This window comes from Colias croceus, chromosome 11 (genome assembly GCF_905220415.1).
Source record: "Colias croceus chromosome 11, ilColCroc2.1".
Lineage (NCBI taxonomy): Eukaryota > Metazoa > Arthropoda > Insecta > Lepidoptera > Pieridae > Colias > Colias croceus.
Window position 1 is genome coordinate 774,965 of NC_059547.1, and position 27,983 is coordinate 802,947.

At 33.5% G+C, this 27,983-nt stretch overlaps 2 protein-coding genes across 2 annotated transcripts; one reads left to right on the forward strand and one right to left on the reverse strand.

Moving 5' to 3' along the window:
- Positions 1-36: 36 nt before the first annotated feature.
- Positions 37-18,760, forward strand: LOC123695639 (sulfide:quinone oxidoreductase, mitochondrial). Its single transcript, XM_045641545.1, has 14 exons — positions 37-358; positions 1,262-1,367; positions 1,817-2,041; positions 4,493-4,691; positions 5,096-5,268; positions 5,993-6,118; positions 7,759-7,838; positions 8,528-8,645; positions 9,185-9,409; positions 9,888-10,088; positions 10,405-10,587; positions 10,863-11,061; positions 11,693-11,865; positions 18,475-18,760. Exons 1-14 carry the CDS (start codon positions 267-269, stop codon positions 18,616-18,618), a joined length of 2,244 nt encoding a protein of 747 aa, XP_045497501.1. The 5' UTR covers positions 37-266; the 3' UTR covers positions 18,619-18,760.
- On the reverse strand, positions 18,663-27,835 carry LOC123695383 (toll-like receptor 3). Its single transcript, XM_045641215.1, has 8 exons — positions 27,707-27,835; positions 26,983-27,408; positions 22,100-22,558; positions 21,721-21,988; positions 21,103-21,489; positions 20,347-20,528; positions 19,793-19,898; positions 18,663-19,422 (listed from the first exon to the last, which is right to left on the reverse strand). Exons 2-8 carry the CDS (start codon positions 27,255-27,257, stop codon positions 19,195-19,197), a joined length of 1,905 nt encoding a protein of 634 aa, XP_045497171.1. The 5' UTR covers positions 27,258-27,408; positions 27,707-27,835; the 3' UTR covers positions 18,663-19,194.
- Positions 27,836-27,983: the final 148 nt, after the last annotated feature.

Here is a 27,983-nt window from a genome sequence, read left to right on the forward strand (position 1 = left end):
AAAAATTCAAAATATGTCATTGTCAGATGATTGAGATTGAGATTTGAGAAAATATTTATCAATCGAATGATCAATACGAAACGAAGAATAAACAATGCTATTGTAATAATAAAATATACCTAGTGGCTAGTGCTTGACCATTCGGAGCGGTATCTGGACATATGTAATCAGGAGATAATTAATTTATCAGTCGCGTAACAACACCGCACCTATATTGTGTTCCGGCTATTAAATAATTGTTATTTATTATAAGATTAAACGCAAAGATGATGAACGCGCTGTGTAGAGTTCGTCCCTGTTCAAAATCTATAATTATAAGAAATTTGTCGGTGACCAGTGCTTGTCTGCAAGACCAGTCGTAAGTTTAATATAAATTTCAAGTTTTTACATAATATTTTGACATGAACATATAATATAATATGTGAAATCTCTACCTACCTGATTTTTTGTAAATAGTTTTAAGCTTATTTATTTTGGTATTTTATATTTTCAAATGCTTGGAAATTCATTTGACTCATTACCTAACTAATAATAAATAATAAAAAATTCTTGTTAGTTATTTCCAATCACCCCTGTTCACAATTGTCTGGATTGACTATACTTATTCAATTTTATGATATACTAGGTTACCGCCCGCGGCTTCGCCCGCATTTACTTAAACCTAATAAATGATTTACTAAAAGTCTAAAACCTTCCTCTTGAATCACTCTATCTATTAAAAAAATGCATCAAAATCCGTTGCATAGTTTGAAAGATTTAAGCATACAAAGGTACATAGGGACAGAGAAAGTGACTTTATTTTATACAATGTAGTGATGCTGCATGCAATTTACAAGGTCAATTTGCACTAATAATTTACAAGTTATCCATAACTTAATTTTTAAATTTAATTTTAACATTTAGTATGGTAGAATATGTTATTGTAAATAGCCATAACATTTATATAACAAACTCAATTTACACCATTTTCAAGTAAAATTTTAATTGAAATAAAAATGTACTACAAGTATATAATATGATGATTTAATCTATACTAATATTATAAAGCTAAACAGTTTGTTTGTTTGTACGCGCTAATTTGGGAACTACTGGTCCAATTTGAAAAATTCTTTTGGTGTTAGATAGCCCATTTATCGAGAAAGGCTATAGGCTATATATCATCACGCTAAGACCAACGGGAGCGGAGCAATGCGGGTGAAACTGCGGGAACAGCTAGTTTATAGTATAAATATAAAGATTACTAATTACTATATTATTACAGATGTAAATTGCTTGTGATTGGCGGTGGGACTGGTGGATGCACTATGGCGGCTAAGTTCGCTAAACGAATGAAGAAAGGATCTGTGATCGTTCTAGAACCTAGTTCTGTGAGTATTGATTATTATTCATAGTTTTCTGCTCATTAGGTTTTTCAAGTTACTTACCATTTTTTTTTTTTGTTTAATTGTAATATAATAATTCTTTTATTTATAGGAGCCACTAAAATTCAATTAAAATCATAAAATATCACTTAAAATACTCACTTAAACTGTATAAGTTTACACTTAACTGTTTTCACTTAGAATTTTTACATTTTTAAAACATGAATATAACCTTGTCCTTGACTTTGAATATGGCGAAATCAATTGGTCATGTACAATGTGCATGCATCACACATTTTATATTTACAATTTGTATACTACATTACTTTTCTATGATGTTCATAGGAAAGTAAGGTAGTATTATTATATTAAGACAGAGGCTGACCACTAAATATTCTTTGCATGGCCATTGTAATGCTTTTTTGAGCAAGTATTCATACTCATAACCCTTCCAGGACCACTACTACCAACCGCTGTTCACGCTAGTTGGCTCCGGAGTGACCACGGTCGAAGCGACCCGCCGCGACGCTAAAAGCGTTCTACCCTCCAACGCTATATGGTTACAAGATTCAGCGGAACACATAGATCCAGATAAAAGTGTGGTCAAAACAGCCAAAGGAGACGAAATAAAATATGAGTATGTGGTTATTGCGGCTGGACTGAAGTATGATTATGATAGGGTGAGTTATCTTGATTTTCGTATATATAAAAAAATTTCATGAGTAAGTTAAATATGCTTGTTGGGGAACAGGAAAACTAGCTAGTTAGGGACCATAAGACGTTCTGATATCTTGCTGAACAACGTAAACTAATTATGTGAATAATAAAAGAGCATCTTTTATAATAAAATTTTAATATAAAATAACAAATAAATCTCAATGTGAAAACTCTCAATAAATTCATTAATACTTCAAATATTCAATGAGAGGCAAGAAATATCGTCGTCGTCGTCGTTGGCCTGTACGTCTATTACAGACGGTTTATGGTGCTATGCCTGAGCAATGCTTTCGGTGTCCGAACAATCCAATGCGGGATCGACATACTTTTCCGCAGGATGGACAGGGGAAGTTTGCTGGAGAAGGTTCAGTGACGCCTTGGTGACGTTTCATCCTCTTGCTTGCGAGTACTCTGAACCACGCTTCGTCACAGAATCTGCGGCCCTCGGCAATGAGTTATTTTTATTTTTTAACTTGACAAACTTATTTTTTAACTTAAATGAAAATGTAATAGATAGGGAGGCGAGGTAGCTAAATGGCGTAATTCAACGGCGTCGTCGAGACTTATCAAAATCGAAAGATAAAATAATTTCGAAAAGAAAAGCTTCTATGGTGAAAACCATTTTAGCGGTGGGTTTGGCGTGTACGGATTTTCAAAAATGTAAAAAAAAAACAGTTACTTGGGCATTCTCGAGCGCGTCAGATATTCATACTACGTATGCCCCAAGTACCTCTGATAACAACGGTATACTAATCTGCCGGTTTGCGTGGTGGGGTTAGGCATATAAATTCGACAAAAATGCACAAAAAAAAAAACTTACTCGAGCGCGTCAGATTTTCGGAAGGGGTGTTAAATAGGCCCCAAGGAAGCTCCCCTTAAAAAAACTGACGATTACGGCGTGACGATAAGTTACGATGAATTTTTGAAAATGCAGAAAAAAAAAGTCCTTTTGAAATACTCGAGCGCGTCAGATTTTCATAGGGGAGGTGTATCTCGGTATCCTGAAAGCATATTTTCTTAGTCTGACAAAAATGTTGGTGGGTTCTCTTAATCTGACCGAAAAAGGTTTGTGGGTTTCTTTTTTTTAATCATCGTTATTTCATATCAATCTTTCTTAACACCCTCAGTTTTCGAGATATACTTACTCAAAAAACCGGGAATTTGAGTTTTCATGATGCTTCAAGTAAAAAAAGTTTTAACTTTGGACAAAAATGAAAAGAAACCTTTTTTTGTAAAATAAAATTACCTTTTTTGTTTATTTAAACTTTTTTTTTGGAAAAAGTAAAGTTCGCGACTTATATTCTGCAACGCGTTTTTCGGAAGACGAAATGGCTCCTCCAGACTTCCGGTCATGCGGAAACCGGCAGATTTTGTATTTTTAGTAAGTTTTAGATTATATTCTTCAAAATAAAAATAAAAACAATCGCGCTCGAGAATGCCGGATTAACGTTTTTTTTTTACAAGTTCGCGACCCTATAACTCGGCGGCGTCAAGGACTTATGATCAGATTAGTTAAATTTAGTCTTAAAACACTAAAATCAACCCCCAATATCTTAATCTGACGCGCTCGAGTATTTCAGACTATCGATTTTTTTTACTAATCTGATCGTCTATCCTAGGCGCGCGTCACTACATATAGAGCTAAATAGTTAACAAGGTTGTTCTATTAGGTCTAAGGTATCTCTCATATCTTAAACTGCCACGCTCGAGTATTACAGAAAATTCCCCTATTCGCCTCCCTATCTATAAGTAATAAGTAGTTCGTGTATCGGAGACAACCGAAAACAGTTTAGTGATTGAAATAAAAGGTTGCCCAGGTTTGACCTTACACCTCCGATATTTTTTCAACTTATCTGCTTTCATCCTTATCGTTGTTGTGGTTTACCTCTGAAACGTAATAAACAGACAGAATTTTGAATTAATTAACAAAATAAGTATAGGCTTTTTATACTAATACCATTCCCATCTTTGCAGACGGCGAGTCCATTTTGTCGTAATTGTAATTTTTGTTAAGTTTTAGATTCAATAGGATAAGTTATAGTTTTGTCAAAAAGTATTTCTATATCATTCCATCAACGCCGTTAGTACACCAACGCATTCGCGTGCGGCTGCGAATCTCTGCGAAACTACTGCGTAGCGAAATATCTGCGGAACGTTAGTAAACAGCAATGTTTTCACAACTTTTCGCAATGCGTCTGTGTAATGGCCATTTCGCAGTTCCTTGCGAAACAATACTGACAAGGACGCAACTATTTCATCTATCTATGTGCTAGAGTGAGACATATCACATGCGAAATCCTGCCACACTACTGACAGATTTTCGTTGTTTCGCTGCCGCTCGCGAATGCGTCGGTGTACTAAAGGCGTTTGACCACAATAACTACAGAGCTTAATACACATTATTCCCCCACCAGGAGACCACCCTCCCCTACGACTTGCTACACGTGACCCCGCCCATGTCGACCCCACAATTCCTCAATAGCTCCCCTCTAGCTGATAGCACCGGTTATTTGGACGTGGACAAGTTCACCCTACAGCACAAGAAGTATACCAATGTGTACGGTCTGGGGGACTGTACGACCACGCCGAATAGTAAAACTGCCGCTGCTATTGGTATGTGGATTTAAAACTCTAAACTAAAACATTTTATTAGCTTCCCCTGTATGTTTGTATGCTTTAGACTCGATTTTGATCGACTTTAAACGGACAGATTTAATTCAAACTTTGCTTATCAAGGATCGGTGATAATACAATAATATCGCTTGTTTTAAGCTATTGCATAGCTTCTATCGCGGGCCTTGAGCGCGGGGACCGAATCGAGAAATTCCGTAACGAAAAAACCTCACGCTCCCCACTCCGACGGGCGGAGGTGTGGCTTGAAGGCATAGCATGCAATAGCTTTACCGCGGCAGTCCCCGAGTGACACACGTCGTTTTTTTATGAATTTTTTAATTACTTTCCAAAAAACTCTTTACAAAGAACTGAAATAAGTGATATATTCCATTGTTTTCTTCCAGCAAAACAAGCCTACGTGCTAGAACAGAACCTACTCAGCACGATGTCGGGTAACAAGCCACAACACAAGTATAACGGCTACGGCGCGTGCCCGATCGTCACGGCATATGGCAAGTGCATACTCGCAGAGTTCCTGTACGACGGCGTGCCGTACGAGACCATGCCCGTCAACCAGGTAACACTACACGACATTACACTACACTACACCATAATACACGATATTACACTACTACCACAGAATACATAATAGTAGCTAAACGCTGCAGCCCCCCTAGCCAAGTGGTTTTCTGTTAGCGTAGCGTTCAATAGAATAGACTACGAATGTATGAGATTGACGTAAGTTGTAGATAAACGTATCTACAGCTTACGTCAATCCCATACATTCGTAGTCTATTCTATTGAACGCTACGCTAACAGAAAGCCACTTGGCTAGGGGGGCAGAACGGACGCTCTCCACCTCCCGCCAAAATTAAACACTTACCTCACCCCGCACGATCACGCTATAAATGGCCCGCATTTTTCCGCAAGGACGATACGCAACGATGATTGACAACATTAATCAAATTGACTTAAAGTAATTTTATTATTTTGGATTTGTGATTATCGTTTTTCGTAGAAAATGGTTAGATATTGTGCTGTTTACGGATGTATTTCATCAGAAAATCGCGAATTTCTTTACGCTAGTCACAAATGTGCCAACCCTAAAGCGTTAACACACACATTTGCAGTCTCTACAGTGTGACTGTCAAAACGATAATTTTGTATGGAGTGTCCGAGGTGTGATACAACACTAAATTTTATATTCTTTATAAATTTATAAAATATTCCCTTTCAATACTTTAACTAAAACAAAATACACATTTGATAGATTTTAAATTGTTTTTTATTCTAATTTGCAGGCCCGTGAAAGTACGCTAGCGTACTACATGAAGAGAGATCTTTTCCCGTTCCTGTATTGGCAGTTTATGTTAAAGGGTAACTACCACGGTCCAGAATTTGTGAGGAAAATTATCAACCCCTTCGCTAAATAATATTTTATTTGTATTTAATTCGTCAATATATTGTAAATGACTGTTTTCGTTAATATTTGACGGTAGTTTGATATTACGTTACGGGATTTACGAAAATGAGGGCAGATGGAAGAAAAAAAATTATAGATTTATTTTTCAAAATGTTACTCGTTTACTTGATTATTGATAAAAATATAATTATATCAAGAAAAATTTGTAAGCTGTCATTTTTTGAATTATAAAAATTAATGAAAAATATTGAGTTCTGTACTACGTACGTAGTAATAATACCTCAATGATGAAAAATCATCTTCCTTCTAAACTCTATGGTTCTTTTATATTGAAAAAAAAAACAATTATTTTTACTTATGGTCATTAGAGTATTTATCCGTACAGATCAAACAAAAAATTTTCTAAGTTGGTTAAAGAGATACGGAAAAACAAACATGTTAAAAATATGAACAAATTTTTTTTTTTTATAAAAGAACATGCGTAAATCCTGATTAATGTCATTATTTCCGTTTTTTCTATAAATATTGTAAAAATAATGTAAAATACTTATAAAAGATGTTAAAAAAACAAAAGCTCGTTTTTGAAATATTTATTTTTAAAGTTCTAATTGATAGGCTTAGTCATCTAAGTTTAACTCAATTTTGAGTGCCACAATAACCTTATCACTATTCTGACATCTACTGAATATGCACAAATAATTTCATCAAAATCGGTCGAGCCGTTTCGGAGGAATTGGTTATAAAGACTTACGTGTGAATTTTATATGTATATAGGTAGTAATGTATTGAGAAATTGTAATAAAACTAACGACAAATTGTCTCTCAGTGACTGATGTTTTGTAAAAATGATTGTAAATATTGTTTATATGAGGAAATAAATATTTTATATATAAATATTTTGTATATTATGTTTATTGTTGTATAATTAAAATACATATATTCTTGTTACTTGGTGTTTTATTTATAGTCCCTAAAAATGTGACTCTTGTAGTATTTTCTTGTTTGATTTTACTCCAATATTAAACATTTAGTAATTAAAGAATTTACCGGATTTTAAACGCGATTTTTCATTACTAGCTGTGCCCCGCAGCTTTACCCGCGTTGCCCGCTCCTGTTGGTCTTAGCGTGATGATATTTAGCTTTCCTCAATAAATGGGCTATCTAAAACTGAAATAATTTTTCAAATCGGACCAGTAGTTCCTGACATTAGCGCGTTCAAACAAACAAATAAACTCTTCAGCTTTATAATATTATATAGTATAGATTCGAAATAGCACACTTTGCAGTATGCGTGGTCACGGGCAGATAATATTATAATGAATAAACCGAGTTTAAAATCTATTAAAATCTTTAATCTTTAATTTTCTGCGTATGAAATTTTCATACTTTTTTTAAAATTGTAATTTGAAAATATACTACAACAAAATAGCAATTTATATGGTAAAATTATGGCAGGCCTCTCAGGCCAGCTTAATCACAGAAAAAACATGGCAGTTGTCCAAAATCCATGGATAGGTTTAGAAACGTATTTCTTCATAGTTAGATCATGTTAATTTAAAAGCCACCTAGATTTAATACTTAGCATATACATACATGATGCCGATGTCATAATCTTTATATTAAAAATGTAAAAAAATGTTAAAGCCTAGTTTTTTTCTCAAAAATATTAGAGTATCGAATACATTAATCCGACACTATTATTATGCTTGTAAGAATGAGTTTAGGTAAGCTTTCATTATTACTAATAAATTAATAATTATTCATATTATTATATTTTTATGAAATACATGTTCTTATTATAATTTGCTATTTGAAAAACATACACAGATGTCGCAGGATTGTTTCATATTACAGCGTATTTACATCAAAAGAGCGAATGCTCTTTGAAATCCCACCATGTCAAACTCTTTAGTGTAAACAGGCGTAGAACATTCTTTCGTTGTTCTTGCGTTCGAAAAGATTCTATGCAATGTTCTAATACTGAACAACGCTGAATACGAGTTTTCGTTTACACTAAAAGATCACGAAAGAATGCTCTTGCTCTAGCTTCAGCTCTATTACTTATATTCTTATATTATATATCTTATATTCGTTTGATTAAAAATTTAAATACACCGTTAAAATATCATTGATAGGATTTGAAAAGTGCGAGTACAGATTATAGAATTTCATGTACATTCTTAGAAAGAGCATTTAGAAGCGGTAGTTAATAATTTCTGTTTATTATGATGATTCAAAAGTGATCCAAAGGAAGTCTAGTCTATATATAAATTACTATGAGTTTGAGTTTAAATTTGATTTTGGATTTTTTTAAATAATTTCTTGTTGATACATACTTCTTGTGTATAGTTTAATACCGAGTACCTCTGCAGTCTTCTACATGTGCGATATATTTATTAACAATCCTTATAAGACCGTGTTATAGATGTAAGGTATTGGTGGTTGGAGGAGGAACCGGTGGCTGCAGCGTGGCTTGGAGACTGCATAAGAAACTCGGTGACAAGGATATCATATTGATAGAGCCTTCGACGGTAAGGGGATAAAATGATTGTTTTCTATTATAGCATCATACACAATACACGACTGCACTTTAGATGGTATTTGAGTGCAAAAGTAGAGAATGGATTGGGTTTAATTATTCTTCATCATCATCATCATCATCAGCCCATATACGTTCCCACTGCTGGGACACGGGCCTCCTATGAGGGTACAGGCCATAATCCACCACGCTGGCCAAGTGCGTGTTGGCGGATGACACATGTCGTCGAACTTTTTAATTCTTCGACATGTCGGTTTCCTCACGATGTTTTCCTTCACCGTTCGAGCAGTGGTGATGTTACAACATGCGCAGATAAATTGAAAAATCAATTTTATTCCAATTTTTATTTTTATTAATTATTCTTATTTGTATACAAATGCAGTCTATGTATGTGTCTAGTCTATTTCTCTTCAAAGTTTCATCAAACACGACGATGAGAAGAAAGCGTAACAAACAGACACAATTATATTATATGTAGCTAAATAGAATGTATACGAATTCTTTCTGAAACATTGAACAACAAATTTTAAGGTACATTACTACCAGCCCCTTTTCACGCTAATTGGTGCAGGGATAAAGCCCTTTTCACAAAGCCACCGACCCTTCAAATCCCTAGTGCCACCAAGGGTCATGTGGCTGAAAGATCAAGTGGATGAATTCGATCCAAGTAATAATATTGTCCATACAAAATGCGGGTACAGGGTTCGGTATGAAGTCATGGTTATCGGAGTTGGCTTGAAGAATGATTATGACAAGGTAAATTTCTGTGTTAAAATATTATAAACTAGCTGTGCTCCGCAGTTTTACCAGCAGTGCTCTGCTCCTGTTGGTCTCAGCGAGATGAATATGTGATATGATGAATAGCCTTCCTCGATAAATGGGCTATCAAACACCGAAAGGATTTTTCAAGTCCAACCAGTAGTTCCCGAGATTAGCGCGTTCAAACAAACAATACATACAATAAATACATAAATACATTCTACAATTCCATGTAACATTTTGCATTGTCAGTCTACACAGACATTCTATGAATGAATTACGACTTTATGCTATTTCAGAATGCCTATAACCTATTAGCAACAGCTCTATTTGCTTTCCTCCTTGCTCTATTCGAAGTTTATATTGAGAATCTACTGACTATACTGATTTAGTAAGCAGTTTATGATTTAAACAAAGTTTACTAATAAATAGGTAGTTACAGATTCCCATGAGTATCTAATTGACAACCTTCTAGATCCCAGGTCTAACTCGTTTCCTCAACGACCCTCTATCACCCGTGTCCACCATATATTCCCCACAACACTGTACCAAGTGCTGGTGCTGCATCCAGCAGTTCGAAGGTGGTCACGCTGTGTTCACGTTCCCGAAGGAAGTCGGCAAGTGCTCTGGTGCAGCACAGAAGATTATGTACTTGGCGCATGATTATTGGTCACAGGTTTAGAGCTTTCAATATATTTTACATTATTAGTAATCTTGATCAGGCACATAAATATTTATAATGAAAGTGTGTAGGTACAAGTCTTAACAAACACATTACCATTTCGTAAATAATTTATTTTCTCGCTAAACGACAATGTTGTGAATTGATAAGTTTTTTCAAATTAACATTAGTTCATACGAAGAACGTTCAATTAAATAGTTACCTACCAAAATTTCTGAAGAAAATTGAAACAGTTTAATTTGAATTTCGTAGAAAGAAAATGAACTTATACTTAGTTAAGTACATCACTAGTTTTCTCGTATATTTGCAGCGTAAAATTCGTCCGCGAACGAATATAACCTATGTAACAACAAAAACCGCTCTCTTTGGTATCCCCAAGTACGCAGCAGCTTTGAACAAGATCGCCCAAAACAGGAATATGGCTGTTAATTACCATTTAGAGCTGGTCGAAGTGAAATCTCGTGCTGCTGTTTTTAGAGGATCCAATGGCCAGGTGTGGCATATCGCTAATTATTATGTAGAGTAATAAATTAGGTAATATCTAAACACATTTTTTGGAATTTTGAGCAACTGTTAAAAAAAATACAGGTTACTTTTCTCCAAACTTTTCCACATCCAGTGAAAATATTTCTTAATTTTAGAAAGGAAGCATTTATTTTATATATTTATTTTTTAAGAAAATATCTTACCTTAGCACCCAACCTACACATGAAAAAAAACTCAGATACCTAGTGGTTTAAGTAGTAAAAATTATATCATCCCTAATAGACTGTAACCCTCCCATACAACTTCCTTCACGTGACTCCTCCCATGTCTCCACCGGCTTGTCTTACCAAATGTTCCGAATTAGTTGATAAAGGGTATTTAGATGTGGACAAGTACACCCTGCAACACAAGTGCTACCCTAATGTGTATGGGATTGGGGACTGCTTGAACACACCGAATAGCAAGACTGCTGCTGCTGTAGGTAAGTGGTATAAAAAGATGGAGTTCATATTATGATAACCAAACGACAGAGCATTCATTATATTATAGACATTTTGAAACGATTTGTCTTCCATAGCATGATGTTTTGTGTCTTTTTGTATTTGAAATAATTAAAAAAGTTAAGGTCGTCTAAAACACTCGACTGGGTTCACCGTTGAAGCTAGATTAAAATCATCGTCTTATCTAAGCAGAAAATTTAAATCAAATTGCTAGAGCCATTTTGTATATGTGATTGAGTTGTTCGTAATAATTTTAATTATGGAGATTCAAACTCTTCTAACCGAGAGATGCTTTCTGAATTTATAAAACACTAGTGGTTCGCCCCGGCTTCGCCCGTGGTACCTACATGTTTAAACTATTCTATCTCTCAAGTTGGATCGAACTGCACACGGTGTGCGAATTTTATTATAATCGGTTAAGTGGTTTAGGAGTCCATTGAGGACAAACATTGTGACACGAGATTTATATATATTAGAAAGATGATTACACCGAACTACTAGATATTATAAACCACAATGATATCTCGTTCGCGGAAATTATGTAAATATGTACAGGCAAGTTTATATGAACATTTTAAAAATATATCGATGACTTTTTCTATAAATTTTCAGCACAACAAAGCGGTATAGTAGCCCAAAACGTCTGGGACACATTATATGGTAAACCACCAATAGCTAAATACGATGGATATGGAGCATGTCCCATTCTTACATCTTATAAAGGCGGTATTATTGCTGAGTTTAAATACGGAGGGACGGTTTGTGAGACTCTACCAGTTGATCAGGTAAATTCTTTATAGCAACGGAAATCGTACCTACTCTCCTAGCTAATCATTTTATTAATTACTAGCTTCCGCCCGCGTCTCCGTCCGCGCGGATGTCGGTCTTCGCGTGGATTGTTTATTTCTCCATTTTGAGTAACTCTGTCATAGTTCAGGATACATCGCCCATTTTTGCAATTGACTACTATCAAGCTAATTTTCCGTTTGTAGCTTTATTTTGATGAGACGCCCAATAATTTCGTGTACGAAAGTCTCGATTGTGGTAGCTAACAGAGATAACAAGGATAAAAATTTTTGATTTGATGGTTCTCAAATATTTATTACTAACTGAATGATTTTTTTTTGTTCAATCTCAAGATAATTACCTAAATTTTTCGAAAAAATATTTGTCCTACAAAATCTATGGTTTGTTCAAAGAGTCCCCCTTTCCAAAGTGTATCGATAACGAGGTCATCATAAATGATTACTAACAAGCTGATTTTTTTGTTTTCACTTAGTTAATGTCTATATAATTCAACAGACATATTGTCCTACAAATTGCGTAATAAATATTTGAGAACCATCAAATCAAAAAATTTATCCTTCTTATCTCTGTTAGCTACCACAATCGAGAGTTTCGTACACGAAATTATTCGGTGTCTCATCAAAATAAAGCTACAAACGGAAAATCAGCTTGATAGTAGTCACTTGCAAAAATGGGCGATGTATCCTGAACTATCAATGATATCTTATAAAAAAAAAAGAATCCACTGCGGGTAACGCAACGTGTGTTAGCGGTTCTACAGAACAACGTCTATGGATACTCAAACTCAAACTCAAACTCAAACATTTATTTATTCAATTAGACTTCTTCGAGAAGCACTTTTGAAACGTCAATACATATTTTTATCATTTACCACCGATTCGGAAAGCAGTATCTATGGAGAAGAATCGGCAAGAAACTCCATAGTTGCTCTTTTAAATCATTTCAGTATTACAATTTAATTTTACAAAATATGTAAGTAACCGTACGTATATATTATCATAATATGCCAAAGAACTGTCCTGCGGTTCTCACGCGACAACCCTCCATGGGTTTTTATCTTCCATATATTCCTTAATGCTGTAATAGGCTCTCTGAACTAAGACGTTTTTTACATAATTCTTAAATTTAGCACTACTAAACTCTTTAATACTATGAGGAATTTTGTTGTAAAAAAGTATACCTTGACCCATAAATGAATTTTTAACTTTAGCTAACCGGTAAAATGGCATTTCAATTTTATTTCTGTTCCTTGTGCCATAACAGTGTCTATCTCCTACTCTTGTGTGTAAGTCTGCGTTTTTGTGTACATATAAAATATTATTAAATATATACTGTGATGGTACAGTGAGGATACCAGTATTCTTAAAGAGATCTCTTAGTGAGTCCCTAGCACGTAAATTATATATAGAGCGTATGGCTCTTTTCTGTAATATAAATATAGTTTCAATATCTGCAGCCCTGCCCCATAGAAGAATTCCATAGGACATAATGCTATGAAAGTAGCTAAAATAAACCAATCTAGCCGTGTCTACATCGGTGAGATGCCTTATTCTTCGAACTGCATATGCAGCTGAACTAAGCTTAGCAGCGGTGGCGGCAACATGGGCCCCCCATTGTAACTTCTCATCTAGTGTCAATCCAAGAAAAACAGTAGAATCCACAGGGTATAATACCTCCCCGTTTAAAATAATATCCCTTTTTACCTTTTTTACATTTGGAAGGATAAATTCTACACAATTTGTTTTTTTTGCATTTAATAATAAATTATTAGCAGTGAACCAATTGGATATGCGTAAAAGAGCAGAGTTTACTTCGTCAACGTTTGAGTCATGTCTATCCACATTAAATATTAATGAGGTATCATCTGCAAACAGTACTATTTCACACATATCCTGCAAATAATAAGGTAGGTCATTAATATATACTAAGAACAAAAACGGTCCTAAGATAGATCCCTGCGGAACACCTATGTTAATCGGCGCACCGCGAGATTTCTCTCCATTAACAACAACGGTTTGTACCCTGTTCTGAAGATATGAAGCTATGAGGTCCTGAGATAAACCTTTAATACCATAAAAATTTAGTTTCCGTAATAGAGTGGTATGTTCTACACAGTCAAAAGCCTTAGAAAGGTCACAGAATATCCCTAAAGCATTCTTTGAATTTTCCCATGCTTTATATATATGTGACAAAAGAGCTATTCCAGCATCAGTAGTAGAGCGCCCCTTTGTGAAACCAAACTGTTTGGCGTGCAGTAAACCATTTGATACAAAATGACTACATAATTGGTTTAAAATTAATTTCTCGAAGACTTTGCTCAAAGTTGGTAAAATGGAAATTGGCCTATAGTTATTACAGTCTTCCTGGTCACCACTTTTAAATAAAGGAATTACTTTACTTAACTTTAATAAATCAGGGAATATACCACAGTCACAACATTGATTAAATATAAACGCTAAGTGGTTGGCAATGTTTTCTATAATATTATTTACTAAATTTACAGACATTCCCCAGAGATCACATGTTTTTTTTAAGTTTAATGTTTTAAAAGTTTTAACAATTTCCTCTGCAGTCACATGTCGCAATTCAAATAATACATTACACTCAGCAACATGGTCCCTCAAGTAGGACTCCGCAAGCGCTGATGACGAATTTAATTTTTCGGTAATACTAACAGGGACACTACTAAAAAAATCTTCAAAAGCAAGCGCAACATCAGCACTTTTGTCAATGACCCTACCAGCATTAACAAGTTTTATGGTACTATTTGATTGGCTTTTGCCCATTTCACCATTAATAATTGACCAAACCGTTTTAACTTTGTTATCAGAGTTGCGTATTTTATCTCTGACATACAAGCACTTGGCAGTGAAACAAACTTTTTTAAAAGTTTTTGAATAATTTCTAACATAACTAAGAAATGACATGTCTTTGTTATATTGCTTCATGCCATATAACTCATATAAAACATTCCTGCATCTGTGTATACTAGGTGTTGCCCATTGGCTAAATGGTAAATCCTTGGTAATACTTAAAGATTTAACTTTAAAGATTTTTTCAAACTCATTATGAATTAAATTAAAAAGATTTGTAAACATTTCACAAGGATTATTATGAGAGGATTGATCATTCAGGCCAGGCAATTTATTATTAATATTATCTCTAAATTTATGAATGCCTTTTTTAGTTATAGGCCTAACATTAATTCTTTTAAATGTAGGTATGCAATCCCATTCAAAAACTACTTTCTGGCCACAGTGATCCGAAGTCAGTGTATTGAGAATATTTTTTTCTAAAAAGTTACAATCACAGTAAACATTATCAATACAAGTTGCAGAACTAGGTGTAATTCGTGTGGGTTCATCAAAAAGTTTATGTAAATTAAATGATTGAAATAAATTAACTATTCGTGTTGCCGTTTGTGTGTGTGAAAGTAAATCAATATTAAAGTCTCCACATACTATAACCTTCTTTTCACTTCTGCTCAAACGCTTTAATATTTCTTCCATGACTGTCTCAAACATATTATAGTCACTGGAAGGAGGCCTATAAACGCAAACAATAATGTAACGCTCAAGTTCAACACAGGACAGTTCAATGGTGCGTTCTACAGATAGACTAACAATGTCAGTTCGTTCTTTGCATTTTACACTATTGTGTACAAAAATAAGAGAACCTCCATGAATAGCATGTTTCCTAAAGTATATACTTTTTAACTCATAATTATCAACATTTATTAACAACTGACATTGTTTAAGCCAATGTTCTGTTACACAAAAAACTTTAATACTATAATGATTTAAGAATAATTCTATTTCTAATAATTTGCTAGCCAAGCCTTGAATATTTTGATGTACAATGGAAAAAGGCTGCTTAGCTGTTGTCTTACATACTAGTTTAAATCTAGCTTAGGGCTAAATTTTCTGTCAACACTTAACCTAGGTTGGTGTATATAGTTACTACTACATAAAATTATAGTAGATCGATGGTCTGATACAGAACATGTACCAGACTGGTTAATAATTTTATATGCTATTAACATAGCAAGTTCTTTCTTATATCTAAATGGCAGATACACTGTATTCTTTGTCATACAAAAAGATTTTATACAGGAATTTAAGTCAAAATATATAAATGCATCACTAGGGTAAACGCAGGTATTAACGACCCCTCTAAGGCAATTTCAAAATCAACCATATTTTTTAAGTATACTGGTTCTTCTAAAGATTTATAATTTCATTTTATATGCTAGTGTTATGTATAAAAAATGTATTTATTGAAGCAAATACATTCTAATAAAGGATTATCTTGTAAAAAATAATTTACAATGTGACTTAGTCGATTGTTGCTATTACCGACCCATAAAAACGGCTGTGAAGCTATTAACGATTTTTATGCAGCTATTCCCGATCGTATGTGAGAGGAAGCCTTTTTCCAGCAATGGAATGTATAGAAGCTAGTGATGATGATGATTACCGATCTTAATAAAATGAAATAAAAATGCAAATATATTCGTATTTTTTTATTGTAGTTATTTTTAATAAAACAAATGAGTACTTTTTAGTAATGAACTAAATAATTACAAACTTTTAAATTAATCAACATAATACTATTAATATATGTACATATATTAAATTAAGGATTTCAAACTCTAGGATATTTCGTTATGCTATTTGATTGATTGCTTCGGCGAGTTGTGTTTTACTGAATACTTTTCGCCGCTTTCGTGGCTCCATATTTCTGGAAAAAATATACCTAATTATATGTTTTATGTTAATTGAACCTAAAAAAAATATAATTTTTAATAGGCACCTATTATGTCATAAAAGTAATAAAAATATATTTGCACGCTCAATTACGAGCGGAATGTTTAAGGATCAATATTATCTGTATATACAAACATCTTTATTCTACATTCTGCAAATAAAGCAATTTGAATTTGAATTTGTAGATGAGAAACTAAACAATCTATATTCGATCGGTAATAGCTTCCTATAGTTGCTATTGCCGACCCACATGGGTCGGTATTAAAGTATGTAAGTATAAACCTAAATTGTATTACCGACCCATAAAAAAATGGTTATTTTAATTCATTTGACCATCAGACTATAAAATAGATTATAATTGATTAATGTCATACAAAATATGAACAAATGCATATTGTTTAAACAAAAAAAAACAATGATTTACTACTGTAACTATTCGATAGGGATCCTCGAAAATATCATAACTTTGTATAAATTGACAACGCTAAAAGACACAACACTAGACAAAAAAGTTTAGTCGCTAATAGATTTTTATGAAGACTCATAGCTTAGATTTAAACTGGTCCATAAGACCACTTGTGTTAGTGTGATATAATAACATAAAAGAAAATAAAACAAAAAGTTACGTTGCTGCCATTGCCGACTTACGGGTCGTTGATACCTGCCACGACTTAAACTGGTGAAGCTAACACCGTCCCATTTTAATTTTAAGTTTTATCGTTTCAAATTACGTTTTATTAATAAAATGTTGTAAGAAATGAAAAGTTGACACTTAAATGCATTGACATTTAGTAATATAAATTAAAGTATAGATGTCATTTGTTTGTAAATGTCTTAAAAAGATACTCACAGTACTTACCCGAAGGAACAACGGAACAGTACGACACGTCCTGCTTCCACGCTACCCCGCAGCAACTTACGCATTTTAACTCTTTTTTGCTCAGTTACTCACTCTAACGTTAAAGTATACGATGCTCAATTAATACATTCGTGTATAACTTTGCCTACCTATAGCTAGAATAGTTCTGGAAACGTTTAAATTTCGAATTACTTTTATAGGTCGGTAATACCTTCAGATTTTCGATGGGTCGTTGATAGCTGCGTTTACCTTATGATGATTTGTTAAATTATACAATTTCAAGTTAATATTATAGATAAACCTATATTGATTTTGTGTCAAACCAGGCAAATACGGTAATGTACACAACATAAATTTACATTTTGTCTCACCACTAATTTTTAACATTTTTTGAAATCCTATATCAATGTCATGTTTTTTTAAATTAAAACTATCTCCGTATAATATAATAACAATACTATTTTCATTAAAACTAAAATTATCTAATGAATTCATGATATATGTAAATGAACTATTAGGAGTGCAAAAATTAGTAACTTTATGCCCTAAGTTGTTAAGCAAAGCGCCGATAAAACTGAAAATTAAGATTTATTTTTTTCCACGTATTTCTCCAGAATAAAAAGTATCCTATTTTATGCCCAGGATAATAAAGTATAATTATACCTACCAAAAGTCATCGAAATCGAACCGTTAGTTTTCACGTGATGTCAGCATATATGTATACAGACAGACAGACGGATAGACAATTTTTTTTTAATCACATATTTGGGTTTGGTATCGATCCAGTAGTTAACACTATTTTCTTTTTCAATATTTTCAATGTACAAAATTGACCCTTCTACAGATTTATTATACATATATGTATTTATTAATTATAGAAATCTGAAAAAATTATAGAAATTTTCTACAAATAATTATAAAAAATCACGTCAAAAAAATTAATAATTAGTTCGTGTTTTCAGGCTAAGGAACGTCGCATATGTTTTTATTTACAAAACAATATATTTCCCTATTTGTATTGGAATCGATTGTTAAAAGGAAAATGGAGTGGACCGAGCACTATCCGGAAAATTATTAACCCGTTTGGCAAAAGAAACACACAGTAACATAAAAAAAATATTTATTATAACATAACATAAAAAATGGTAATTTAAAAACACAGTCCTTAGTTGTAAATGATCAGTTTTATGTATAGTAGAGATTTTACTTCAATATTTGGTATCGCTCATATTTTTCACTATATTGTATTATAAATAAATATTTATCAATCAATTTTTATTTTTATTTACAAATTAAACAGTCTAAAAAATAATTTGATCGAAAATAATATTGTGTTTTCAAGTACGTCTCTCGAAAAAGGAATACACAGGCTATGGATTAAATTGGTAAACATTAGTTACGCACATAATACAAAATTAAATAAAAATGTTGTCGGTAGGTACATAACTTCATCTATTTACAATGAATAAGTTACTATAAAAAAACTGTAGATTGAATTATAATACAAAAGTAATGATTTACAATAATTGTAACAATTAAATCCATTCAAAAAGCATATCCATATTTCGCAAATTTTAAATTTCGAACCAATTACATCATAAATTACAAACAAGGAAGAAATAAAGCTTCCCACTCACATCTCTGTGAGATTCTAGATTCAAGAACAATACACATGCAGCATGTCACGCTTTATTTAAAGCGGCGAATTGTTCATGTCCATTCGTATCTCTTATGTCTAAAGCGCTTTGTCGCTTGCGGTTCAAGGCGGCCTGCCTCACCTTGTACCTTCGCCTACTTCTTATCAAATACACGGTTAGCGCTACAGCGATTAGCAGCGCTGCGATGATGCAACCCGTCAGGATCAGTGTCAGCGAGCTAATTTGAGACGATTTTATCGTTGACTGTTCAATCTGGAAAATTGTTAGTGATGTAATTTTTCTATATATCATAATGTCGTTAAGAATATTGTGATTGAGAGACAATTCCTTCTTGGATTAGAATAAATTAACTACTATACCAGGATATACTTTGTAGGAGGCAGGGGCAATATTTTAATCCACATTCCACACAAATAGGTAATAACGCTCGGTTATTATAACGCTCAATGTGTTCAGTTGTGAAAAATGGAATGATTATGTTACCAGATAAAAAAATATTATCATTTATTTTACCTTAAAAGCATTCTTTTGTTCGGGACTGTAGTGTTGTATAAAATGTTCCGAAATCATATCAAATTCGACAAAACTATTGGGTACTCATATGAAACTAGCAGTAACTTACCATATAAGTGCCTGATTTATACATAACATCGCTGCACATGGCCTGCTCCGTCCAGTTGTACCAATGGACCAGCCGTAAGCCTTCATACGCACGGGGGGAGCCGCATCTGTCAAACGAATTCGTAATATAATTAGGTCTCTCGTGTTTAATATTTGTTCATGTGTCACGCGGTTTCACGTAAACACAAAATCAAATATTTCTATAGCTTATGTGCATTTCACGAACTACATATTTACTATAGTTTCATTTAAATCAGCACAGTATTTTTTGCGAAAGAGTAACAAACATACATATGGATGTGTTTATACCCACAATCTATCGCAATGATTTTATTAGTAGGGATATGACAGAAACTTAGGCCTATTTCTGAAATATGGAATTAATTTAAATGTCCCTAAAAAAATCCTACAAAGAGCGCACTTTTCGACATAACCTCACGTTTTACTTTACTCCATATCAATAGAAATGACATTGCAAGTTGCGACTCTACCTTACATTATTTATCCTTGTCATCAACATTACCCATAAAATGAGTGAAAAAACGTTATTCATACCTAAATTCACTCAACAGCAGTGAGTTACTCTTGTACATCTGTGGCAGCAGGTCATCGAGCACCCACTGCAGGTCACAGGAGCAATGCCACGGGTTGAATTGTAGGTTGGCCCCCTCGGTCAGGGACCGCCAGTCTAGCAGGGTCTTTGAGAGGGACGTCAGGTTGTTCTTGCTTATGTCCAACTGAAAATAAAGGGGTCAAATCAAAGATTAATGTTGTAAGGTCATCATCAGGTATGTTTAATGATGATGATAATGTCCAACGGATCAATACGGGGGTCAAAATTCAATGTTTTTTTGAAAATGGTCTGAACACCAAAAGCTAAAAGTAGTTGTTATTGTAGTTGAAGTGAATGCATTTCTTCTCTTTTTTGTAATTCTTAATCTGTGTTTCCTGTTTTTTGAAGTGAAACTTCTTTATCGGGGTTGGAAAAAAATTTGTGTAATATTTTTTCGTTACGCGTGACATTTTTCCCTTACGCACCATATTTTCTTATCCCTACCACGCGTGATTCGACGACGTATTTCTGTAAAGTTATATAGTCGGTATAGTAAATTATTTTTTGAAAAATAAGGTCATAAAGAAGTTTCACTTCTTACGTGTGTACACTAAGTACACGCACACATTTTTTTTTTATTTACGTCAAGTGAAATCTAATGTTTGCATCTAACATGACCGGACTAAAAGCTAACAAAAAGTTTTAGGTCCATGGAAAAATAATTCTTTGTAATATTTTCAAATAAAGTTTGCATTTACCATACATAATGTTGTCCCATCAAATGCCCCTTCCTGTATTTCATGAAGAGACGCACAATTCGATAGATAGAGAGAGAAACATATCTTCTCATATGCTATCTCATCTCCTGCTCGACCAATCACGTTGCTAAACGCTTTATCTTCTACCACAGATAATTTATGCATATCATTCATGTATAAATTTTTCAAAGCGATGATATTTTTGAAATAAATGCTCTGTATTGGGTTGCCATCTAATCGCAACTCCTCTAAATTAGGGAAAATTTGAGTATTAATACACTTTGGCACTTCGATTATTGAGTTATAGGACAAATCCAAACTGAAAAGCTTTGGTAATTTCTTTTGTAAGTCAAAATCTTTGATCTGATTTCCGCCGATGTTTAGAACCTGAAAAAAATAATATTGTAGTAGGATATTCAAAACAACATTTTTCAACTGTTAATTTTAATTAAATAAACTGCTCTACAATTAGCAAGGTAAGGCTTCGCTTGATATTAGTAAAATTCTATATCTCAAAAGTGGGAAATTACGTACTCTCCCGATATAGGCATGTATAATTTTCTTTATTCATCATAGTTATAGACAAAAGTACAAATTATTATCTACAGCCACACCTACCTCCAAATTATCAAATTCCACGTTGTTTTCATCATAGAGTGCTGATAAGCGATTGTATGATAAATCAATATAAGTGATACCACTTGGAAACATTGGCCAATGGTACAATGTATTTATTTTCAATATGGCAATCTGTAGCGTAGGAGGAATCGCGAAAGGGAACGTTATGTTGTTCTGCCCAAGGTTCAATTCCCTTAAATTCGTACAGGTTAGGAAAGCTTCGGTTTCAACTACTTCGATTATGTTGTTTGATAGATCCAGGAACTCTCTGGAATTGGGAAATAATAATATCATTTGATAGTGGCTAGTGTTAAAACATAAAATATGCTATTATTTGAGAAAGAAATGGCATCGTTCTAAAGTTGCAAAACATACTCACATACTATTATTATCCGGGAACGAATCCTTAACAATCGATCGTATTCTGTTTCCATTAAGGCTTAATCTCTTAACACCTTTCAATGCTTCGTTCTTAAACCTCCTCAACAAGACATCAAAAATGCTGTTTTTCCCCAAATCCAAATCTTCCAAAACGGTCATCGACTGCAGCGCCTCTAGCGGAAACTTTTTTAACAAATTATTTTGCAGATTCAGTCTTTTAATTTGTCGAACATATTTGAAATCTAATGAGTTAACGCTGGCCAACTTGTTGTAAGATAAATCTAGATCTTCTAGATTCTCTATGTTTGTGAAAAGATCTGGAGTTAATTCTGCCAGGTCATTTTGGGAGAAAGATAATATCTTCAAGTTAGGAAGGTCGCTGAAAGGATCGGGCCAGTAGGTTTTAATCAAATTGTTGCTGAAACGAAGGGTCTCCACTTGAGAGTTCGGTGGCAATCTGTAATTAAAATAATTTTCCGGTTTTTACATTATGCCTTAGTTAATCAATATTCTACGGTCTACCCTTAGCTTAAATTTGGCCAGTTTGCTAAGACTTAATAAAGAAAGGGACAAAGAATCGATTAATCAACCCTATCATATTATATCGTAATTAGGAGCTAGTAAAAACAATAAGATAATAATTACGAATTTATATTCGAAAATTTTAGATACAAAAATTTTATAGGTACGATCGATGCTTCCCTTCTGATTGCTTAATAGCGTGTTTCCAAGAAATACAGGAAACAACAGTTGCATTCCTAAAAAGCGATTGTTACAAAAAAATTACTAAAGAAAGAATTAAAGCCTTTGTCGAATTATTTATAGATTTTAAGTTCATTGATTGTATGAACCACAAAGAAAACCTTAAAAAATGTTTTGTGGATACATCAATAAACATAATTATATTCAGTTGGTGCAGATGTGTTAATAAAATATTAGACGGAAAATTAGCTTATGATGGGGAGGATGAAATAAAGAAATCTGCTCAATTATACTATAATAAATATAAAACCCAAAAAAAATAATTTATATAATAAGCCATGCTGTGCCCTAGCTCAGTGTTCCGCCAACTTTTTCCATGCACGGTCCTATGAAATCAGGATATTTTAGAGGTGTACCGTAAATTCAATTCATTTTTTTTTTCAAATAGTTATTGCTTATTGTTAAATTTAAAGTGATCATGGAAAGGGCTACTCTCATTTCTTCCCACTTGGAAATAGATGCATTCTATTCCATTTAATGAGAAGTATTGCTTTTCCCGCGGCAAGCCAAATAATGACCACGCACGGCACAATAGTGTGCCGCGGAACACTGAGCTAAATCTGCTAAAACCAAAAGCTTTAGTTTTTTCAGTGACTGCACTGAAATAACTAAAGCTTTTGGTTTTAGCAGATTTTAGAGGTTTTAGCTATTGTATAGTATATAAATCTCAATTTCAGTTTAATAAACGTGAATACCGCTAAAGAAATTGTTTTTTATTCTCACCCCTGGTTGCCCTCATTACTTATTTATTATTTACTCAACTTACAAGGCAACTTATGGAGTGAGAGTATGTTTACAAAAATATTACTAACGCCACAAAAAGAGTGTTGTCACGAAAACGACGCTTTTCTTGGTGTTAGTAATATTTTTGTAAATATACTTTCGCTCCTTATCTGGTGCTAAATGTCGATATGCATTTTTTTTTGTAAGGTGTTTCTCAATGTTAGCCAGAAGGGCTATTACATTTTAACGCGGACGCGGGGGTGAACTGAAGGTTCACCCTGGTAGCGACATGCACAAGGGCGTCCCCCCTTGACGGGGATCTCGAACCTCGGCTTGGGCTGTCGCTTGAGTGGAGGAGGCCAGAAGGGCCCTAATCGGACGGGATCGTCGATATGCATACCTACTGCATAGCTATATATATATACCCCTATAAAGCATTAGTTATCCTACAAAGTTGCAGATGGCAGCACGTTCCATACATTCACTTATTACCACAGAGTAGCCACTCTATTTCAGTTATACATTCTTCCTCTATGGGTACGATTAGTTCATTGTGATAGATTGAATGCACATGTTCTTCCTTTGCGGAAATTTATATATTGTTTACAATTATTATCAGATAATATAATTTACAATTTGATAAATATTCGCAAACAGAGCGGGTCCGGTACTGCATTGCAATGTTTACCTAATTATTAATAACTACTTTTATCAAATACAATTAGTGTAAAAAGTTATGATGTATTTAAGGTTATCTGTAATTTCAATCAATTTAAAATTCTGTAAAGTTATGCCATTCAAATTTATTGAACGATGCCCATGAATGATGAAAATTGCATGATTCAATATCTTAGTTGCGATAATCCGAATACGTTATGTTAGGTCCTTGGGTTCGGTCATATCCTTTAGTTGTGCTTATAATGCTACAAGAAAAGGGCAGAAAACAGAGTACTTTTTAACGACTACGCATTACGTAAGTATGTAGTTAGGGAACTATTTTATAAATAAAAACAATACATACCTAAATTACTTTATTGTTGTATGTTGCTACCGCAAAACCTAGATTTTGTTAGACTGAGAAACGATCAATCACGTAAATATGTGGAACATGTTTGTGTTGCGAATCACTAGGCTTATCAGTTTTGTGAAAAACTATGAGTCTATCATTTATTCAGAGCATTATGAGTATGAGTATATGTGGTGGTGGTGGACAAAGGGACAGGTAGAGTTCCGATATAATATGTAGGTATGAATTATAGTAAATTTTATAAATAATCAAATACGACTGAAGCTAATGGCGACATAAATAAATTATCACTACATAGTATAAAACAAAGTCACTTTCTCTGTACCTATATGTCCCTTTGTATGCTTAAATTTTTAAAACTACGCAACGGATTTTGCTGCGGTTTTTTTTAATAGATAGAGTAATTCAAGAGGAAGGTTTTTTTAGTATATAATTTATTAGGTTGTAGACTAAGCGGGCGAAGCCGCGGGCGGTAAGCTAGTTTGTAAATAAATTATTTTTTGTAGCTTACACAAATGAAATAACTCCTGACTCCTACAATTAGTACCTTTTTCCGATTTCATCATTGCATTTCATTTCAAAATATTTTTTTTTTGGAAAATGAAATTTAAAATTTTAAAATTTCATTTAGTAAATCGAAACTCCAACTAATGGAAGTTGTCGAAAAGATTGATATATCATTTAATTTTAATACTGACAGACAAACCTAATTGATGGTTAAGTGCTAACTGACATGGTTCTAGGAATTGTTTAACTACTTTAATGAAATAACGAGTCGTGGCGAATCAAGACTTTATTGATCTCCTTTCTAGGGCCACATCTTCTGTATGTTATTTCTTAATTAATTTAACGTGTATCTACTACTAGCTGTACTCCGCGGTTTCACCCGAATTGTTCCTCCCCCGTTGGTCTTAGCGTGATATACATACCTATAGCCTATACCTATAGCCTTCCTCGATAAATGGGCTAACTTATATCTAACACCGAAATAATTATTCAAATCGGACCAGTAGTTCCTGAGATTTGAGCGTTCAAACGAACAAACAAAGTCTCTCAGTTTTATAATATTAGTATAGATTAATCATAAATACTTGATCGATAGAGTTCTAAATGTAAATCCTCACAAATGTCCATTCTCACACATTGATAAACAACTGATAAGGAACTGCTGGTAAATATTAAGCAATAAAGGAGTGTATTGACTGTAATTGTATTTAACATAACTAGATAATACTCATGAAAAATCAGATATGTATGCTTATAAACACCTTGATGGTTAATAAACGGCTAGATTAGTATGTTGTATCTGTCGCAGGAAAATTGTATTATTTCGCCGTTTACAAAAGCACGGCATTTTGTAATATGTCGAGAATTCGTAATCAGAAATTTTTCGTTTGGATAAGGGGGTGGGTTACGTTAGGTTCGTGTTTTTTGAACTACACAGAAATAGCTCAGCTCGCAAGTCAAGTCAAGCTCGCAACCGTCTTTTTAGATCGTTGAATTTTGGATCAAGTAAATCCTCAGCATTTGTAAACGGCGAAATAATACAATAATTTGCCTGCGACATATCCAACTCATCTAAAACGCCGTTTCATTAAAAGCCTAGTCTATTTACTTACTGAAAGAGCTGAATTCATTCATCAAAAAGAAATTACTTCCTATTACCTAGTAAATGTTACTAAGTACCTCGTAGGTGGCTAGGTAGCTAGCTATAATTGGTAGGTACCAATTATAGCTAGCTACTCTTTTTCGGAGGTTGAAATATTTTTTTTAAGAAAATATTACCACAATGTAAGTAGGTACATCATTTAGGTAGTTAGATAATAGATATCACATAACCTTGTTAAACATATACCAAGGGCTTTTTTGTAGAACAAACAAACTAATCTCGCTCAGCTGAGGCCTATTTACTTGAGATAAAACAATTGAGGCAATTTAGACCATTTTTACTTTAGGATATTAAGATTTATTGCCTGAAAGCCCACGGCTTAGTCATCGTTATAAATTTAATCTCTTTTTGATAAGGAAATAGACCAAATAGTTATGGTGGCGTTTCTAGTTTTTACGTTATTACACAAATACTTAAAATTTACAAAAATAAATTAAAAGGCGATAAATAGAGTTTTACTTTTATGGTATGATGGTTATTTTATTCCAACAAAGCAAAATTTATTGATATACTTAAATTTGAATTTTAAATAAAAAGAAATCTCTGTAAACACTGGATATTGGAGTAGGTATGCATAAACTTTTTACTTAAAAAGTCAAGAAATCTGAGCAAACTATTTTTGAACTGAAAAAGGCAAATTTTATAACTTTATCATTTAAGAATAACATTAGTTATAATGCGTAGTAGAATATCAACTTACTTGCCAAGTGTGGTAAGCCCAAGACCTTCGAATGTAGCTGATATTTTCAATCCATTTGGGTTATCCGGCCACTGTATTTTATCCAAATCGGCGAGGTCCTCGACCCTATCCAATTCTGAACACAATATATTCAGCACCAAGTGTGTCCCATCCACATCAGGTATTTCACTACACGTACAATGCGAACACAGCTTTATTAACCGCAAAACTTCCTCATCTTGGCCACTCGCGTTGAAAATTAAAAAATAAAACGTCAAAAATTTTAGCGCGCGCATTTTAAAAATGTCTTCCAATTGCACATCTGTGTTAGACTTTCAATCGAAGTGAAGTGATAAGATATGTTTTATCGTAACGTTATCAACATGATGCGTATCGTTTACATTGCTGAAAGTGACGCAGAGATAGTGTGACTGCGGTGCTTTCGGGCTGGGAAGAGCGGCCATACTTAACTTATTAACACCTACTTAGATAAACAGTAAACAATCTCATTAAACAACAATTAGGAATTGAATACAATATAAACATAAAATGCTCTTAATTACAATAAAAAAATTGTTTATACATTTTAAAACAATACATTAATTTTCGTTTTAAGTTCTGACTCAGACTCCGATAATAATCGTAGTGATTAAATAAAATAAATCTTGTAAACATAAGAGCAACTTTCACATCTAGTATCCTAAAAAAAGACTGTCGAAAAAAATCTTTTATTTTTTTAAGACACAAGTTATTATGGATCTAAAATGACTCGAGTGTATCGTTAACCGTGCTAAACTGAGCAAGGTGTGGGCTGTAGTCTAGTTAACTATATTGGCTATAATATTTGAAACCGCGACGTTCGTATTACATGACAGTTCATTTAATGTAGCTTTTGTGTGTGTTACGAGTTAAATGCCTCTGGATGATTTGCTAGTTTTTACGTTCAATGGGTAGCTTAATGGTTGTTCGCAAATCCGATGGGGAATTAAGAAGTATCGATACCTATTGCATGATTTGCATGC